This window comes from Mustela lutreola, chromosome 4, assembly GCF_030435805.1.
Source record: "Mustela lutreola isolate mMusLut2 chromosome 4, mMusLut2.pri, whole genome shotgun sequence".
NCBI classification, from domain to species: Eukaryota; Metazoa; Chordata; class Mammalia; order Carnivora; family Mustelidae; genus Mustela; species Mustela lutreola.
Window position 1 is genome coordinate 25,790,078 of NC_081293.1, and position 19,118 is coordinate 25,809,195.

Sequence of the window (19,118 nt, forward strand, 5' to 3'; positions counted from 1 at the left end):
CATCATGCCGTGCTCACCACTAGGGTAGCTACCACCTGTCACCATACAACACAATTACAGTACCATTGACTACGTTCCCTAGGTGACACCAATCATCCCTGTGACTCATTCATCCCATAACTGGAAGCCCGTACCTCCCACTCCCCTTCACCCATTTTGCTCACCCTCCCAGCCCCCTCACCTCTGGCAACCACCAGTTTGTTCTCCATATTTATGGGTCTATTCCTGCTTTTTTGTTTGATCATTTGTTTTGTCTTTCAGAATCCACATACAAGTGAAATCATATGGCATTTTTCTTTGACTTATTTCACTCAGCATTCTACTCTCTAAATCCATCCACTGTGCTGCAAATGGCAAGATTTCACCCTTTTTTATGGCTAAGTAATAGTGCATTTTACACACACACACACACACACACACACACCCCAGATCTTCTTTATCCATTGACTGGTCAACAGACACCTGAGGTACTTCCATAATTTGGTTATTAAGTAATGCTTAAGTAATGCTACAATAAACATATGGTGCTTATATCTCTTCAAATTAGTGTTTTCATTTTCTTTGGGTAAATACCCAGTAGTGGAATTAGTGGACCATACAGTATTTCTACTTTAACTTTTTTTTTTTTTTTAAAGATTTTATTTATTTATTTGATAGAGAGAAATCACAAGTAGATGGAGAGGCAGGCAGAGAGAGAGAGAGAGAAGCAGGCTCCCTGCTGAGCAGAGAGCCCGATGCGGGACTCCATCCCAGGACCCTGAGATCATGACCTGAGCCGAAGGCAGCGGCTTAACCCACTGAGCCACCCAGGCGCCCTCTACTTTAACTTTTTTGAAGACCCTCCATACTCTTTTCCACAGCAGCCACCCCAATTTACATTCCCACCAACAGTGCACACAGGTCCATTTTTTGCAACAACCTCACCAACACTGGTTATTTCTTGTCTTTTTATACTAGCCAGAATGATGTTTTAATTCAGCATCCCTAACTCTAAGAAGGGTAAAATGTGTAATTGATCATTCTGTTTTCCTTCAAAATATGGATGCATGTGGCCATCTTGTCAAATAACAGCAACTGTTAGAAAAGTAACAGAGGCTGGAATTAATTCACAATAAAAGAAAAAACCTCCAATAATTAGCCACTTTCAAGATTCCATAACAACTATGAGCACACATGGCTCAAGGTGTCTCTTGACTAGCAATACCTAGTACAAAGAAACACCAAGAACAAGGAGGAGCCAATAGCATCATCATCACAAAAATAATGGTCAAATGAGCACTAAGTACCAGGTACTATTAGAAGCATTTTTATGTTTATTACCACATTAGTTCTTACTAAGCATCCTAGGACTCAGGAAACATTCCATTTTACTATGGAAAGAACTGAGGCTTAAAGAGAGTAAGTTACTTGATCTACTTGTCCAAAGTAGATCTAGGAAGAGCATGTTTTTCTTAACCTTTGCATTAGCAAGTGGTATCTTCCTCACGGGATGTAAATTCAAAGACAGAAATAGTCCCATCTAGGTCTTATACTGGTATACCAGTATACTTAACGGGGGCTCGTTAAGTATAAAGAAATGAGGATCTCACCATCATTACAGCAGTACTTATAGTCAGTGATAGTATTAATATAAAATGGGGGGGGCGGCACCCCCATTATCTCCATCAATCCCTAAGACAATCTAATAAACATATCACCTACAGTGAGTGCTTGTTATTAGTCCCCTAGCCCCCCCTACCAAAGTGTGCTATCCCTAAATTCCCTCTGTATAAACATTCCAGAGTTGCCAGTGTATTTGATTTTGAAAGAATGCTTCTTAGTGTCTCATTCCTTTTTTAAGATTTTATTTTTGGGTTGGGGGACACCTGGGTAAGTACAATTGGTTGAGCCTCTGACTCTTGGTTTCAGCTCAGGTCTTGGTCTTGGGAGTGATGGGATCCAGCCCTGAGATGGGCTCTGCGCTCAGTGCGGAGTCTGCTTGGGATTCTCTCTTCCCTGACCTGTGCCTCGCCCCCTTGCTCTCTTTCTATCTCTAAAATTAAACAAAAACAAAACAAAACAAAACAAAAAAAACTCAAAAAAAAAAAAAAGATTAGGCAGTCCTTCCTGCCCCCACAGTTCCTGTTCCCATGCTTTAATAAAACCATCTAAAAACAGCACCCACAACAACAACAAAAAAATTTTTTAAGTAATCTCTACACCTAAGGTGGGCTAGAACTCACAACCCCAGGATCAAGAGTCAGATGCTCTACCAATTGAGCCAGCCAGGCGCACCTAGTGCCTCTCTTTTTCAATATTGGTAGGATTTCTGATTTTTTTATGTTGGTAGAGTTTCTAATTGGTGTCCTTGGAAAAAGCAGGTGAAAAGAGAATACTAAAATAAATTGTATTTAATCCTACTCATCCATTTCCATGTATTTAGTTTAATAAACTATTCCAAGCAAGCTTACTGGAATTGAAGTTTACTACCAAATATATGTGTTTAGAAGATAGGGCCCCCTAGAAAGAAATATACTACTTTGTACAGAATTAAAGTAAATATCTAACTGGAGTCCAGAGATTTGTTTTTTAAAGTCTAAATATTTCAAGAACAAATAAAACCATAAATATTATGTTGGCTCAGGCTATTTTGTGGGTTTTCCTGGTTAATGATATTTTAAATTATATTTAGATTTGCTAGTAATTAAAATTAACTGGTCCCTCCCAGTAGTTTGGACTGTTTCAAAATTTAAATAATTCTGGGCCACCATGGGGCAAGGTTGGTAGTATGTAATCCCCACAAAAACCAAGAGAAAAGCAGAACAAGGTCCTTCCCTGTTTCATCCAAACCATACCAAGTCAGAGCCAGTATTCAACTATGGTATCTCCTGATCTAAAAAGCTATGCTCAAGCTTCCATGGTCCTATTATCACAAACAACCTCCCAAATCAGGCATGATTCTTGGTAAGAAATTAACATATTTTTTTTTTTTAAAGGGACACAAGACAGATGCATGAATGGGGCATATACTTCAATGCTTTGATGAATATTTCAATGGAAAATTTATACTCTTGTATTGTGAACAAAAATTTAAAAAGCCAAATAAGTTTTGCCTTAAAGTCCCAAATCCGATCTTAGTTACTCTCATAGAAGACACAATCGAAAAGAAAACACATCATTCATGGATACCCAAAACAAGTGAACTCAAATGAAATGTCTAATATTTAACTACTAAGGCTTCAAGCTATCTCAAGATCCATTTCCTAAAATACCTTGCTAGTCTGACTTCAGCAAAGTAAAAAATGCAATCAAAGCATTAAGCTAAAATAAAACGAGCTCACACGTTCAGATTTATTTTCTGTGTAACAACACTTCTGTCAACTATGGCTTGAATTTGGGATGTCAAAAATATTGGCATCAAAATGGCAGGGCCAAAACCAACGGCAAACCTGACTATTGCTTTTTCAATGAGAAAGATACCTTTAACTCTGACCGGAGTGCCTTTAACTTGGGACCAGAAGACCTGCTTGATGGAATGGAAAGAACTCCAATCTAGAAACAGGGACATGGATTCTAGTCTCGTTGATGGTATACCAGGTGGGTAGTTCCTAAGCCATCACTTAACTTTCTCTCTTTCTCAGGTTTTACTTTCCTTATTTACAAAGTTGACTAGACCAACATTTCCTAAACTCACCTGACTATAGGGTAACTGTTAACAATATGTGTCCCAAGACTCCTTCCCTAGATTCTGTTTCAGGACACGCCAGCATGAGGCCTGGAACCTTATTCTTAATAAGTGATCCAAGTGGTTCTCATCATCTGGTAAGTTTTGCAAACACTGGAGGAAATGATCCTCAACCTGCCTGCTTCTACCTCTGATTCTACACTAGCTGGATAGTTCATAGTGATGACCTAAAAACATATAAAATTATAGGGGTTTAACATCGTTACTGTACAAAGTTACTAGAGATACAAGATCACAGAAGCCAATACATCCACCCATCCATTCCTACCATCATTCATGCCTTTAAACACCAAGAAAAACATCCTTCTAGATTCTAGGCAAGTGGAACACTTTATTTGGTGAGGAAAAAAAGTTTCAACATTAAACTCTCAGCACACTGATATGGAAAGACTTGTGTTAGAGGAAGAGAGAATTGTACACCTAATGTTTTAAGTGAAAAGTACACATCGCACTCTTCCCTTAAGGACCATTATCTGGTGATCCTACCTGTTCCTAGTTAAGGAAAAGCTAGAAGATAGCCGGCTAAGTCCCTAGTAGCTATAAAACCACAGGTTCTGCAGTACTGGAAGGCAACTGTTACAAAGTGAAAAGAAAAAAAAGCAAAACAAAACAACGATAACTGGTTACTAATTCTTCAAATTCAACCCTAGTGGCCAAGAGTCCACAATGTTTTACAAAGAAGGGTTTGTCAGGTCAATGGAGAACCTCTGGTTTCCTTCCTGCATACAAAGGCAGCAACCTTCCATGTTGTTTCCCCCCCTCTCCACAATTTCGCTTCAGGGCGATTTTTCTAGAAGTCTCATAGTCTTCTACTGGGGTTTACTTTTATTCTCTTATTTAGATTTATTAGCAACTGCAAAAGTAACAAAAGAAAAAGAGAAAAACTGCATGGAACACAGAGCAGCAGAGCTGTCAAGGATACTCATTAGCAATCAATTACTATATAGATGACAACAAAAATGCAAATAAAATCAAGATTAAAGCACAAAACTGAATTTGAGTTCTCCTTGCAACAGGGCACATAAAAAACAAGAAAGAAACATTACTGCATGCTTCAGCTATTAGAAAAAGAGCTGTAGAGTATATCAGTAAAGCAGCATACTAGTACATTATAATGTTAGTATAAAACATTTTCAAAATGAAACTTGATGCTTGGCATGGAAACAGAATTCTTTAGATTCAGGATCACCCAGGCCAAAAAACTGATTTGTCTCAATGGCAAAAGTGGGGAAACCAACTGTTACGTACAGTATCACAGAAGCACTGGGTTGAAAGCCATCTATATGTTTAAACACATTTCTGTGAGTGTTGCCCAACGAGCTCTGAAGCAATGTTTTGACAAAAGACCAAACTTCACACTCATTCAAACCAGAAATATAAGATCATAATCCAGGGGACCAGTGCAATGGTGTAGCCTAGAGTGGTAAAGAGCTCCAGTTGGGTTGTCACACGGACCTGAGTTAAAACCCCAAATCAACAAATTACTGTGTGACCTTGAACAAATCATGTAACCTGAGCCTCAATTTCCTCATTTGTAAAATGGAGAAAAGGCTTCGCTTGGCCACTAGGAGATTGAAACAAGGTAATTCGTATAAAGCATTCAGCTCTGGGCCTGACACAGTCAATAAGCAATAAGCTAACTGTAAAATGAGTATGATGACTTCTTCCAACCTCAAGGCAAGCTGAGTTTCCAAGTAGCCAGGCTAAAAGTTCTAATCAGTAGAAAGAAGACGTTCACATATGCTTATAGAAAGGTAGCTTTTCATGTCTTTCCACATCGCGAACCATTCCCCTCGGTGGTAAAGCAAAACTCATGCCAATGATGTACAGCTCTATACAGAGGACTTCAAGGCAGGCATTCTTAGTTGGGAAGGGCAATTGTCAATGAGATCTGGATTAATGATCTAACAGTTTAAGGGAGTTACAGGTGGTATTATTAGGAGAAGGAAGGAAACAGAGGAAGAAAAAGCCTTCACACCATCCCACACACCATTATTCAATAGAGAAAAAACAATAAAGGTTGACTGTTCACAGTATTCCAAATTGAATTAGAAAATAAAGAAAACAGTATCTGGTGAAATATTATAACTCATAGGGAAGAAAGAACTAACACAGCTGTTCATAAGGTTAAAGTGGCCAAACTCATCAAAAAAAGATCAAGAAAGGGAAGGTGAAAAATCAGTGGTTCTTAAAGTATAAGAAACAAACACCCACTCTATCCTTTTAAGATCATGGCTGACATTTCTCACTTGTAACCAGCTGTCCTTACCTGCTCTTCCAAAACATGCCACTAACTTGAGTGTATCTTTAACTTGTACTACCTCCTTAACCAAACATATCACTTTGGTTAAGGAAAAAATAAAGTCCTGTGTATTATTATTTTTCAAAAATTCATGGGAAAATATTAGTAACTTAGTTATCTACTGTGAGAGGTAACATTGGGGAGAAAAAGTTGCTCCTGAAAATAAACCACAGAAAATACATAGGAATATTGTTCAAGGACAACCAAAAACAAGTTTCAAAATTATGCAGATTTTGAAATTCTGAGGTAGGGGCAAGAGTCTTAAGCTGTCAGGTGAAGAGCTAAATTCACGGAGGAAAAAAAGATATGGAAGTGAAGAAAAGGCTTCATTCAGCAGGGAGGGCATACCAGTGTTTCAATCCACCAGGAGATAGGCAAGCATTCTGATTTAAAAAAATCATGGGATACATTATCTGTCTCAATGTTGCAAAACCTAGCAACAGAAAGTATTTCAAAGGCATTTTTCAAGCACTGCAAGGTATCTTTCTGTACTAGAGATATTATTGCAAAATGAAAGAAGAGATGGGTCAGATGCTCTAATTAACAGCTTAGCGCTGAAAGCATAATGACACCCCGGATGAAGCTCTCTCACCTAGATAATGGACAGTTTCTTTTTACTGTTTAAGAATCCAGAAGAATCTCCTTCTGCTTTTAAATGCAAATTGCCAATCACTGAAGCACATTCTGCTCTATTCCTTTATCTGAAAATTACTGCAATGGGATCCTGTTCCAGAGCGGACACCATTCAGCCAGGAGAATGGAATTAGGGCAACCACACGCTCTATGGGGATGTTCAGCTCACCACGTCCATGAGCTGTCACTGCTTACACACAGCCTTTTTCGGTGGAGAGACCGCTCTGAGTGCTCAAAATTCGATCTGAAGAAGGAAAACTTTGTTTTGAGGACTATCAAGTCATTAAAGCTTACACACACATTTTAATACCTGCACTGACACCACAGCAATTAAACAGCTCCGAGGCCCCTGGCTTTCAAATGGCAACACTGTTTACTAGAAACTTTTTTTAAAGACAGAATTTCAGTAATAATAGCGTGAGTTGTTATTTGCCTATTCATTACATAGTGAAACAAACAAAAAATACCACCGTGCAAGACAGGTGAGCAAATCAGACTCTGCAGGACTCTCCCCTGTTAAAATTCCCCAGAACAGTGAGCACTGACTTGAAGAGAGGCTTCAACTTAATATATCAAGTGATCAAGGTCAAAAAGAACACTTATTAACCAGAAAAAACTCAAGAAAGAAATAAACCACAATAGAGGGCGTCATCCCACTGTTAAATGTGCAAGATTTCTGCCAAAACCACACTTGGCTTGGTAAATTTTGTCAAGTAAATATAAGCAAATGGTGAAGAAAGCTAGACAAGATAGCCTCACAAAAGGTTAACTCACCTCTAGGCTTTCCAAGTCATACATTAATAATTAACTTTACTTTAAAAAAACACACACACACAAAACACCTCTTTTCTAGCTAAGGCAAGTCACACCCTAATGAGTGACTCTTTTTGGTGGTATTTGTCTTAACCCATCCGCTCTCCTCAAAGGCAGACCTCAATCTGCCCCACAGGTGGCCTGACAACCAGCAACAGAGCTACTGAAAATGCACTTCCAATCTCTGAAATGTCAGTGGATGTTAAAGGAGGAGGGAAAGGATCGCATTGGGTTTAGAAAAACGATTTAAATGTTTTCCACACGCCTGAGTTGAGTATTTCTCAGTCAGATGTCAGAGCCTGGCATTCGCTCCTATTTGCACCCACCCACTGCGTGGGGCAATGAACTGCGGCAGACCCCTCAACACGAGAGTGCCGGCAGTTATCATGCACAGAAAATAGAACGCCTGCTTTCTGAAATGCGAAAATGCCAGTGGCGTTAGCCTTCTGCTTTTAAAAAACCTAGAAGCGCTTACTAATTCAATCCATCCCCAAATCCATGCCACCCTTTGAACTTCGCAATTAAGACAGAGGAGAAATTCCGGTCAACTCGCCTTGGGGGGTTGGTCTGAGGGTAGAGGGCTCAAAGACGGAGGAGGACGGAGAGAGAAAGAGCAAGCCAATGAAAGATACGAAAATTTCCCACCTTTCTTAAATTCTTCCAGCATAGCGTCCAACTTGGTGTCATTGAAAACAAAGTGCAAGGGGTGGTTATAAAATTTAGTGATGGTTTTCAAGGGAGTACAGTCATCTGGATCCACGAAGGCCAAGTCTTTGACGAAGAGGAGGTCCACGATGTTGGAGCGCTCCCCCTCAAATACTGGAATACGGGTGTAGCCGCTCTCCATGATCTCCGACATGGTGTTGAAGTCCAGAATGGCTTCGCCGGTGATCATGAAGCAGTCCCGGAGCGGAGTCATCACGTCCTCCACTGTCTTGGTGCGGAGCTCCAGCGCCCCTTGGATGATGTTCAGCTCCTCCTTAACGAGGTCGTTGTAGGGGTCGGTGACCCGGAGCATCTCCAGCAGTTTTTCCCGGTTATAGACAGTGCCTATCTCCTGGCCCAGGACGCAGTCCAGCAGCTTGCTAACCGGGTAAGAAGCGGGGAAGGTCATCATCATGAAAAACTTGGTGAGGAAGATGGTGTTGGCCCCTACAGCCAGGCCGTGCCGGGAGCAGATGGCCTGGGGCACGATTTCCCCGAAGATGACGATGCCGATGGTGGAGACCACCACCGCCACGAGGCCTGAGCCGGCGATGTCGTCGAGCAGGATGGTGAGCGTGGTGTTGACCAGCACGTTGCCCAGCAGCAGCGAGCACAGCAGGTAGTTGCCCTGCCTGCGCACAGGCTCGATGCGCTTGGCGTAATTCTTCTCCTTCTCCGTGCCGCAGTTCTGCACGATGCGCAGCTCCATCGGGTCCAGGGCCATCAGCCCCAGGTTGAGGCCGCTGAACATGCCCGACAGGCACAGGAGCAGCGAAATGAAGATCACCTGCAGCCAGAAGGGCAGCAGGAACTTCTTCTCCTCGCCCACAATCATCTTGGTGTCCTCGCCGTCGTGATAAATCCAGGTGGTCTCGGCCCACGGGGGCGGCGGGAGCCCGGCCACCCCGGAGCCGCCCTTGCCCCCGACGGCGCCCCCCGCGGACCCCGGGCCGCCGGCGCCCAGGGCTGGCGTGGAGAGCGATGTGCACAGGTAATAGGACTTGCTCTTCTCCATCTTGCGCAGCGGTTTGATCTCGATCTCAATGATGCCCGATGTACGGCGGTTGAGAATGATGTGGGGCAAGATGATGATATCGGAGGTGCGGATGCCGCAGCGCTGGGGGCCGCTGTCCGGCTCTGGCGGCGCGGGGCCCCCGAGCCCGCGCTCGCCCGGGCTGTGGCGCCGCCGCTCATGCTCCGTGAAGGCGATGCGGGACCACGTCTCGTTGTTGATGTTCTGCCCGTACACCCGCAGCTTGACCCGGGTCCGCTCGCTCACCCGCAGCGCCCCCCCTTCCATGAACGACACGTCGTTCGTGTCCTCCAGCCGCAACCCGATGATCACCGTCTCCTCGTTCTCGCCCGCTGCTGCGCAGCCGCCCGCGCCGCAGCAGCAGCTCAGCAGTAGCAGCGGCAGCAGCCGCCCCGCCGCTGCCTGCAGGACCCCCCGGCCGCGGGCGCTGAGGCTGCGGCGCGCCGCCATCTTCCAAGTGGGCAGTGCGGCGGCTGCCTGCCCGCCCGCCATCTTTACTTCGGGTTCACAAGCGCCACAGCCAATCATAGGGTTGCTGCTCCAGCTGCGGCTTCATCCTTCCCACCCGGCGGCGCGAGCGCAGGCACCGGCCCCTGGGCGAGATTGCAGCGGAGCGTCCGCACACACTGTTCAGCAGTCTGGCTCCCTGACTGACACTGACTCGGCCTCTGCTAGCTGAGGAACCAGGAGACTCGCGGGAGGGGGCAAAGGGAGGGGGAAGAGCCAGCCGCTCCAGCGAGAGGCAGGCGGACCAGCCAATCACGCGCGGGTGCCCGCCCTCCCAGCCAGGGGGCTGGAATGGGGGCGTGGTCATGAGTGGAGCCGCAGACCAATAACAAGGTAGGTGGGTGGGGCGATGAAGGCCACCGTGCCCCTCAGCACGCCAAGTTTCCAAGTGAAAGGCGCGTGACTCTTGTGTATGTGCGAGGGGAGGAGGTGTGGCCAGCGGGGGCCCGAGAGCCAGTCATAGATGAGAGCTGTACGAAAGGGGGCGGGGACTCGAGTCCAGCTACCAATGAAAAGGGGCCGTCTGTGGGTCTGGCTCTCCCTGAGGGGCCTCGGTAGTAGATTCCCGCACCTGGCTAGACAGTGTGGGGCTAACGTCCTGGGGCGCTAGGCGGTCGGTTTTCCCTGCACCGCATTGCCGTCTCCCGCAGTGCTCAGTGTTCGTGCGGAGAGGAGCTGCCCCAGGAGTCCGAAAAGCCGACCAGGGAGGTCCTAAGATGCACATTTGCCTGAAAAGCCGGGATACCGGCTGCGCCTCCCACCTCTACTTGTCCGCGCCGCTCTGCCCGGGATAAGTGGCGGCTCGGGGGCCCCGGCACCTATCGACCGGCTTCTTCTGGAGCCACTCAGTTCTCCCCATGGGATGCGCTCACTCTGCAGCTTGTGGTCACCTGGCGCCACCTTCCGGCCACTTGGACACCCTGCAATGCTTTTCAGGTCTGCAAACCCCCAAAGCTGTGCCAGAGGTGAAGAGGTTACCCTGAAGCAGTTTCCCCACCTTACAAGTCAAGAATCCCCTTATTATACCACAAAGCTATCGTAATCAAAACAATATGGTGTTGACATGAAGAAGGCACATAGGTCAATGGGAGGGAATAGCGAGCCCAGAAATAATCCCATGCATACATGGTTAATTGAATTTAGGACAAAGGAGTCAGGAGTATACAATGGGGAAAGGACAGTCTCTTCAATGGGTGGTGTTGGGAAAACGGGACAGCTCCATATGAATGAATGAAACTAAGCCTCTATCTCACAATACATAAAAATTAATTCATAATGGGTTAAAGATAAATGTAAGCTCTGAAACCATGGAACTCTGAGAAGAAAAGGTGGCAAGCTCTTTGACATTGGCTGTACTGATTTTTTAAAAAATTCTGGATCTGACTCCAAAGGCAAAGTAAACAAAAGCAAAAATAAACACATGGGACTATAACAAACTAAAAAGCTTTGGTACCCTGAAGGAAACCAACAGAACAAAAAGGCAACCTACTCAATGAAAGAAGATATTTGCAAATCACATATCTGATAAGGCTTTAGTATTCAAAACATATAAATAACTCACATAACTCAACAACAACCAAAAAGCAAACAACCCAATTTTAAAAATGGGCAAATGATCTGAATAGACATTTTTTTTTCTGAAGAAGACATGCACATGGTCAACAGACACATAAAAAGATGTTCAACATCACTAATCATCAGAGAAATGCAAATCAAAACCACAATGAAATATCACTTCACACCTGTTACAATGACTATTACCAAAAAGACAAGAAATAACAAGTGTTAGACAGGATGTGGAGGCAAGAACCCTCCTATACTGTTAATGGGAATCAACTTGGTGCAGACACCATGGAAAACAGTATGAAGATTCCTCAAAAAAATAAAAAATAAAATTACCATATGACCCAACTATCCCTCCTCTGGTTATTCAGCCAAAGAATACAAAAACACTAATTTGAAAAGATATATGCACCCCTATATTCATAAAAGTGTTATTTACAATAGCCAAGATATGGAAATACAATGGATTATAGTACTCGGTCATTAAAAAAAAAAAAAAAGAAGGAAATCTTGCCATTTGCGGTAACATAGATAGATGTTGAGGGCATTAGACTAAGTGAAATAAGTCACAGGACAAAGAATGACACAGTACAATTTCACTTATATGTGGAATCCAAACAACAAAATGAACAAAAAAAATGAACAAAAAAACCCCAAAAACAAACTCATACAAACAGAGAACAGACTGATGGTCACCAGAGGCAGGAGGGGTTAGAGTTAGGCAAAATGGGAGAAAGTGCTCACCTGAATGGTGCTGATGGTAACTACATTTATGGTGTGGTCACTTTATAGACTCTACAAATACCAAATTTAACACTGTACACCTGAAACTTATATAATGTTATATACCAATTTTATCCCAATAATTAAAAAAGAAGGCGCACTTGAGTGGCTCAGTTGGCTAAGCATCCAACTCTTGATTTTGGCTCAGGTCATAATCTCAGGGTCATGAGATGGAGCCCTAATCTGGGCTCCGTGCTGCGCATGGAGTCTGCTTGAGATTTTCTCTCTCCCTCTCCTTCTGCCACTCTGCCCTCATTCACACTCTTACTCTCTCTAAAAAAAAAAAAAAGTAAACAAAATAATTTTAAAAGAAGATAATTCGCGGGGCACCTAGGTGGCTCAGTGGGTTAAAGCCTCTGCTTTCGGCTCAGGTCATGATCCCAGGGTCCTGGGATCGAGTCCCGCATCGGGCTTTCTGCTCATCAGGGAGCCTGCTTCCTCCTCTCTCTCTGCCTGCCTCTCTGCATACTTGTGATCTCTGTCTGTCAAATGAATAAATAAAATCTTAAAAAAAAAAAAAAGAAGATAACTCGCATATTCTTGCTCAAAGTATATATCCCCCATGTTTACTGAGGGGGCATGACTCAGGAATCTGTATCTCTAACAGGCAGCCAGACAAGTTTGGGAAATGGCAGGAGGCAGACATCCTAAGAGAACCATAAAGGGTTCTTCTTATTTTTAAATATTCATTCATTCATTCATTCACTCATGAGAGAGAGAGTAGGAGGAGGAGCAGAGAGAGAGGAACAAGGAGACTCTGCGCTGAGCAGAGTCCCACACTGGGCTTGATCTCAAGGCTCTGAGATCAGGACCTGAGCCAATCTCAGGCTTTCAACACTCAACCAACTGGCCCACCCTAAGTTTCCTAATCACACTGAGCAAACCCTGCTAGGTCCATGGGTTGCTCAGGAGAAAAAGATCCTGAGGGTGCCTGGCTGGCTCCGTTGATAGAGCATGGGACTCTTGACCTTGGGGTTTTGAGTTCAAGCCCCATGTTGGGCATAGAGGTCACCTAATTAAAAAAGAAAAAGAAAACTTAAAATCCAGGAAAAAAAAGCCCTGAAAACCCAACTCCCCAGGATGCCCAAACCACTGTGTACAGGAGGAGTCACTGTAGCAAAGTAACTGCCAAATTGGTCTTTTTGTTGCAACTTAAACATCCAAAATACAATTGCTATTTTCCTTTTCTTTTTTTTAATTCTGCAAGCACATTTTCTTCCCTTTTCGTAAACAGGTCAGATTTTTCTGATTAATTTCTGGTAGGGGTGACAGCAATGTCCTCCTAATGGTTCCTTCCTCTTCCACATCTGCGTGTTTCCCTTCTCAGCCCAGCAGCCAGAGTGGTCTTGTTAAGTCAATCCTGTTGTTCCTTTGTTTGAAGTCCTCATCTGACTTCCCATTTCATCACATAAAAGCCACAGTCCCTACAATATCCCACAAGGCTCAGAAGGGTGTGCTGCCGCCTCCCCTGATTTTTCCGACCCCATCACCTGCTGCTCCAGCCAGTTTCTCCTAGCTCTCTCTCATTCATTTCAGGGATGCTCTCTGAGGAGCCTGTGTACCTGCCATGTTTCCTGTTCCTGGGACTCTCTTGTCCCCGATGTCAGCATAGCCCAACATCCCCCCCTCAAGACTGCCCAAAGGCCACCTTTTTTTTTCTTTTTTAAGATTTATTTACTTAGGGCGCCTGGGTGGCTCAGTGGTTAAGCCGCTGCCTTCGGCTCGGGTCATGATCTCAGGGTCCTGGGATCGAGTCCCGCATCGGGCTCTCTGCTCAGCAGGGAGCCTGCTTCCTCCTCTCTCTCTCTCTGCCTGCCTCTCTGCCTACTTGTGATTTCTCTCTGTCAAATAAATAAATAAATAAATCTTTAAAAAAAAAAAAAAAAAAATTTATTTACTTATTTGAGAGAAAGAGCACATGAGTGGGAGGGACAAAGAGAGAGGGAGAGAGACTCCGAAGACGACTCCGCACTGAGCACCCAGCTGGACATGGGGCTCATCATCATGGATCCTGAGATCACCTCCTAAGCCGAAACCAAGAGTCGGACTCTCTACCGACTGTGCCACCCAGGCGCCCTAAAGGCCACCTTTTTCTAAACTCACGAACACTCCATTCACTCCGTCTCTGCTTTATTGTCCTTAATTTTGTTTATTATCTGTCCCCTTCCACTAGGGCTTGAACTTCGTGAGGATAAAGATTTTGTCTCTTTTGTTCACGGCTATATCACCAGGGCCTAGAACAACAGTAGATGTTGAAAAGAGAATCCATAGAATGTTATAGAAATGAAAGAATCTTTATTCTGATTGTTTTCAACTAATGGCCCTGACTCTACTTTCTAGCCCTTCAGGTTCTGGCATTCCTTCCCCCACCACCAATTCACTGACTGCTATATCTGAAAAATAAGTTCAGATGGAAAAAACCCAATTCACAAACTTGGCATGCATTTATAAAAATAACACTATCAAAGTGTAGAAGCAAAAAAAGTTGAGATTTTTAGGGATATATGACAAAGTTAAATATAGATATGGTCTTTCGAAGTCAGCTGATTGAAAATGAAACTGTTTTAACTTCTCAAAAAAGTGTGAATTCAAGTGTGTTTAAGGGAGCTAAGAGGGAAGACCATTAAAGGCTCACAAATGCTGAATATACACTTTAAAAATAAGTGTGGAGAAGGGGGGCAGGGGAGAGCTGGCCAAACGTACAGATATTTCCTGTGCATTGCAGAGAAAGCTAGAACAGTCAGGAAAACATGGCATTCAGCAGTTTAGAAACAAGTTACAAATTCAGGACTTCAAAGCAAAGAATATAAGGACGGACCCACTGGAACAACTTATAATATAAAAGTAACCAATCTCAGGGGCGCTTGGGTGGCTCAGTCAGTTAAGTATCTGACTCTTGATTTCAGCTCAGGTCATGATCTCAGGGAGATCAAGCCTTGAGCCGGGCTCACACGTTGGGCGTGCAGCCTGCTTGGGATTCCCTCTTTCCTGCTCTCTCTTGCAGCCCTCCACCATAAAAATAAAAAACAAACCAAGCTCAAATTCACACAGGGATCACTAAGTGATTTTTATCCTGAGTGGTGCCGGGGGCAGGGGGGTTCATATATTTCATGTAGATCCAAGACACAGAGCAATCTAGACACCTAAGCCAGGCACATTTTCCTCAGAAAGAAGGATCTTCCTTCCAGTTTGGAGGCTTGTTAGCTCCAAGAATGACCCTCTCCTTAGAGAGGGGCTTCTGGTGCAGGCTTCTCGTGACTTCCAGGGGCTTTCCAGTCTGCCCATCTGTATGAATGGAGGACAAAGGCAACACTTGCTTCTAGGGATGTCATTTTAAATCTGGAAGAAAACAAATACAATGAAACTTTGAATTCTCATCATATCTCACCTCCGAAATAGGCTACAAAAGGCCCGAGATGGCCAAGTGGGTGCCGCAGGAGTCGAATCCTGGGTGGTTCTGACTTTGACCTTAAGCAATTCATTCAGGAAAAGCCAGAACTTTCTAGTAAACACCTTTTCCTACCTAACCCTCTCTTGCCAGAGTGCTTCACTGGCCACCAAAGGGGAAGAACGATTATTCCATTCCCTCAGCTGCAAAAGAAAAGCTACCATGTGTGTGGATTCCAGGATTTGGGAAACCACTCCATCCAGAGCTAAAGTCATTTTGAGGGGTGCCTGGGTGGCTCGGCCATTAAGTATCTGCCTTGAGCTCAGGTCATGATCCAGGGGTTCTGGGATCGAGCCCTCCAGGAACTGGGGAAATATCGGAGTTACCCAGACTTTCCCTACAATGAAATCTGTTTCCCCTGAAGCAACATCATTCACTTGTTTAAATAAAAAGACAAGAGATCTTTTAGTTCAGATGAGAACTTGTCATAACAGTGGGCCAAAAACAAACAGAAGAAGCCAGAATCAAGAATCGCATCAAGTCAGCAATGCCATTTACCTGCTCTAGAGGAAAAGCTTTCTTCAGGCTTTACTTCCCACCTTTTCTAGATATTTTCTGGATGTAGTCAGTGGAGTAGGAAGAGAAAGAAAAAAGCAGCTTTTTGATGGAGTTGGGAGAAACCTTCCTCCCTTGATATGAACCCAAGCTCCTTGGGTGCAGCCTCCCTGGGAATCCTGAGTCTCCTGTAAGGCACTCAGAGGGGTTCAAGGGAGACTCCGACTGCCCCTCCCACCCCCACCAAAGGCTCTAGGCCCCTCCACAATGGAGCCTTGGGAGCTGGGCAGCACCCTACGTGGCCACTGCCCTTGTCCCAGGGAACCTGCCCCTCCCGACCCTTCTATGGGGCAAACCCAAGCTGTCTCCTGTGCTCTGCACAGTCACCTGCTTCCTTCCTTCTCAGCCCCTTGACCTGGACTACTCAGAGAAAGGTGTCCCTGGGCTAAAAGTCCACTGTTGGCTCTGCTCCAGGACCCCTGTCCTCCTGACTGCCAGGCCTGCAACTGTAGGATTTTCTAAAATCTCTTAGGATGTTCTTTCTCAGTGCTGTTCCATCTCAGCTCCAGCTTCCAGCTCTGTCTTGGACAAACATGTAAGAAAGATTCTGAGCTTCATATCCTTATCACTGTGACTAAAACACTCAACCGAGGTCATGATTTGGGGGAAACTCTTCACTTCCATAATTTTAAAATGTTGACCCATGTGAATATCATCTATTTAAAGATCTAAATTTAAAAACCACATTTGGGGAGTGAGGAATAGGTAGTTGATAAGAAAGACTGATAGGAGGCTGGTAAGTAGGAATGGGAAACCAGGGAGAAGAATGATCCTAAATGCCCAATTCTGAGCCCTTCTGTGAGATTCAGACCAGCAGCAGTCTCATAGTAGAGCTGGAATTTATTATTATGACTCCAGTCATAAAATGCCAATTTTCCCATACCAGCTGAGCTCATTCCCTTGGTCTTTTTTCCATATTCTCTGAAGCTGGAGCAAGAAATCTACTCCATTAAGTCAGGACCCCTCCCCATGTATAGACAAATAATATGCCAGATCTCAATGGGACGGGGGGAATCTCTTATTTTTTTTTTTTTTTAGATGAAATCAAAGAGGGAGACAAACCATATGAGATTCTTTTTTTTTTTTTAAGATTTTATTTATTTATTTGACAGACAGAAATCACAAGTAGGCAGAGAGGCAGATAGAGAGAGGGGGGGAAGCAGGCTCCCTACTGAGCAGAAAGCCCGATGCAGGCCTCGATCCCAGGACCCTGAGATCATGACCTGAGCCGAAGGCAGAGGCTTTAAACCACTGAGCCACCCAGGCGCCCTCTTATTTTTAGTTCCTCTGGGATACCCATTTTTTTTATTTTAAACATCACTAAAGACTTATTTCTCCTCATTTATTAATACATCTCAATTCTCTGTTTCCTCTTTAAATTTTAACTAAAGTTTTATATCTTACTTATTTCCCCATCTCTTTGTTTCTCCTTTACCATTCATTCATTCAATATATATTGTATAACTAATAAGTTCCAGACATTGTACTAGGCACTGTGGAGCTATATTACTGAATCAGCAGTTACCCCAAAATCGTACCAGTAAAGAGGTTGGGAAACATATGCTACCTAATGACATACGCAGGATAGAACATCAAAAGTCTTAAGAAGAAGTACACATAAAGTGGGAGAATTGACACCTCACGGGCTTTGAGTTGGTCCTTGAAAAACAGACAGGTTTTTAGATATGCCCGTGTTAAGAGCTAGTCCAAGAAAGATGTCTTTGTGTGCTTGGACTACCATAACAAAATATCATAGACTGGGTAGCTTAAACAGAGAAATGTATCTTCTCACAGTTCTGGAAGTCAGAAGCCCCAGATCAAGGTCATGTAGGGTTGGTTTCTGGTGAGAGCTCTCTTCTTGGCTTCCAGATGGCCTCTTTGTCCTCACATGGCTTTTCCTCGAAGTTTGAATGTGGAGAGAGAGAATGAGCTCCCTGGTATCTCTTGTAAGGGCACTAATCCTATTAGATCAGGGCCCCATCTTTATGACCTCATTTAACCCCAGTTACTTCTTTGGAAGCCCCACCTCCAAACATAACCACATTTGAGGGTTAGGGTGTCAACACAGGAATTGGAAGGTAGAGCAAGGGGAGAGACACAAGTATTCAGTCCATGACCAAGGAACTGAGAGAGAAGAAAGAGGGGAGAGGCATCTTAATGGGGAGAAAACTATGAAGTGAGATGGCAAAAGGCGCAGCATTTGGGGGACACTATGTAGTCAAATTTGGTTCTGAAGCCCATAAAGAGGAATAGCAAGAATAATGTTGGAAAGTTGATCTGGCCAATTGGTGGTGAATTGAATGCCAAGTTTAGAGATTTAGATTTAATTCTGTAGGCACTCGGAGCTATAAAAAATTGTAAGTAGAAGAGCTGTGTTACAGGAAGATTAACTGACAGCACCAGCGTCCTGAAGCTGGGGTTCTGCCAGTGTAGGAATCTGGGAAACTCCCGACACTCCGAGCAGAAAAAAAACCTTCACGGTTTACAAAGCACTTTCCCATCTGCTGTCTTGACTGACCTTCACAATTAGAACTAAAGGATACACCATTTCTCCAGCCACATTTAGGACCAAAAAACAAACAAATAAACAAACAAAACAAAACAAACAAAAACTTAAAAAAAAAAAAAAAAAACAGATATAACTAGCTTGTGCCACAGGAATCCCCAGAAAATGGGACCCCACAGTCTCTGCTCTGGGAGTCCACACCTGAACCACAGCTACTATCACTGGTGTTTGCACAGTAATTATGAATCTTAGAGCCAACATGAGTTTTCCCAGGCTGGCCTAGATTCTTGATCATAGGTGAGACTTCCTGATACATTTTTCAAACTTCTAAAAAAAAAAAATGTTAACATAAAACAAACCTACATAGAAGAGCATAAAACATAAATGTAAAGTAGATGACCATAGAATTTATCATCCAAAACAGACCCCGTTTGAGAGTGAAAAAAGAGTGCTATTAATAATTAACCTAGTTTGAGACTTAAACTGGGACAGTCCCAGGCAAAGATTATGTTCACCTTGTGATAAAGGGAACCGCCCCCTAGTTGA

At 43.8% G+C, this 19,118-nt stretch overlaps 2 protein-coding genes across 5 annotated transcripts in view; both read right to left on the reverse strand.

Annotated features, from left to right (window-relative positions):
- Positions 1-9,932, reverse strand: part of CNNM2 (cyclin and CBS domain divalent metal cation transport mediator 2) — a 147,029-nt gene extending 137,097 nt beyond the window's left edge. For 3 of the 4 annotated variants that reach the window (XR_009352473.1, XM_059169043.1, XM_059169042.1), the window contains exon 1: positions 8,118-9,929. Coding sequence is in view for 2 of the 4 variants with exons in the window: in XM_059169043.1 (XP_059025026.1) it covers positions 8,118-9,738 (1,621 nt within the window). In the remaining 2 variants the exon portion in view is untranslated. Of the gene's footprint in view, positions 1-8,117 lie in introns of all 4 variants that reach the window. The other variant, XR_009352474.1, reaches the window with a different exon arrangement.
- Positions 9,933-14,336: 4,404 nt separating this feature from the next.
- Positions 14,337-19,118, reverse strand: part of AS3MT (arsenite methyltransferase) — a 28,082-nt gene continuing 23,300 nt past the window's right edge. Inside the window, exon 11 of the mRNA XM_059169051.1 lies at positions 14,337-15,402. Within this exon, the coding sequence (XP_059025034.1) occupies positions 15,397-15,402 (6 nt within the window). The 3' untranslated portion in view covers positions 14,337-15,396. The remainder of the gene's footprint in view (positions 15,403-19,118) is intronic.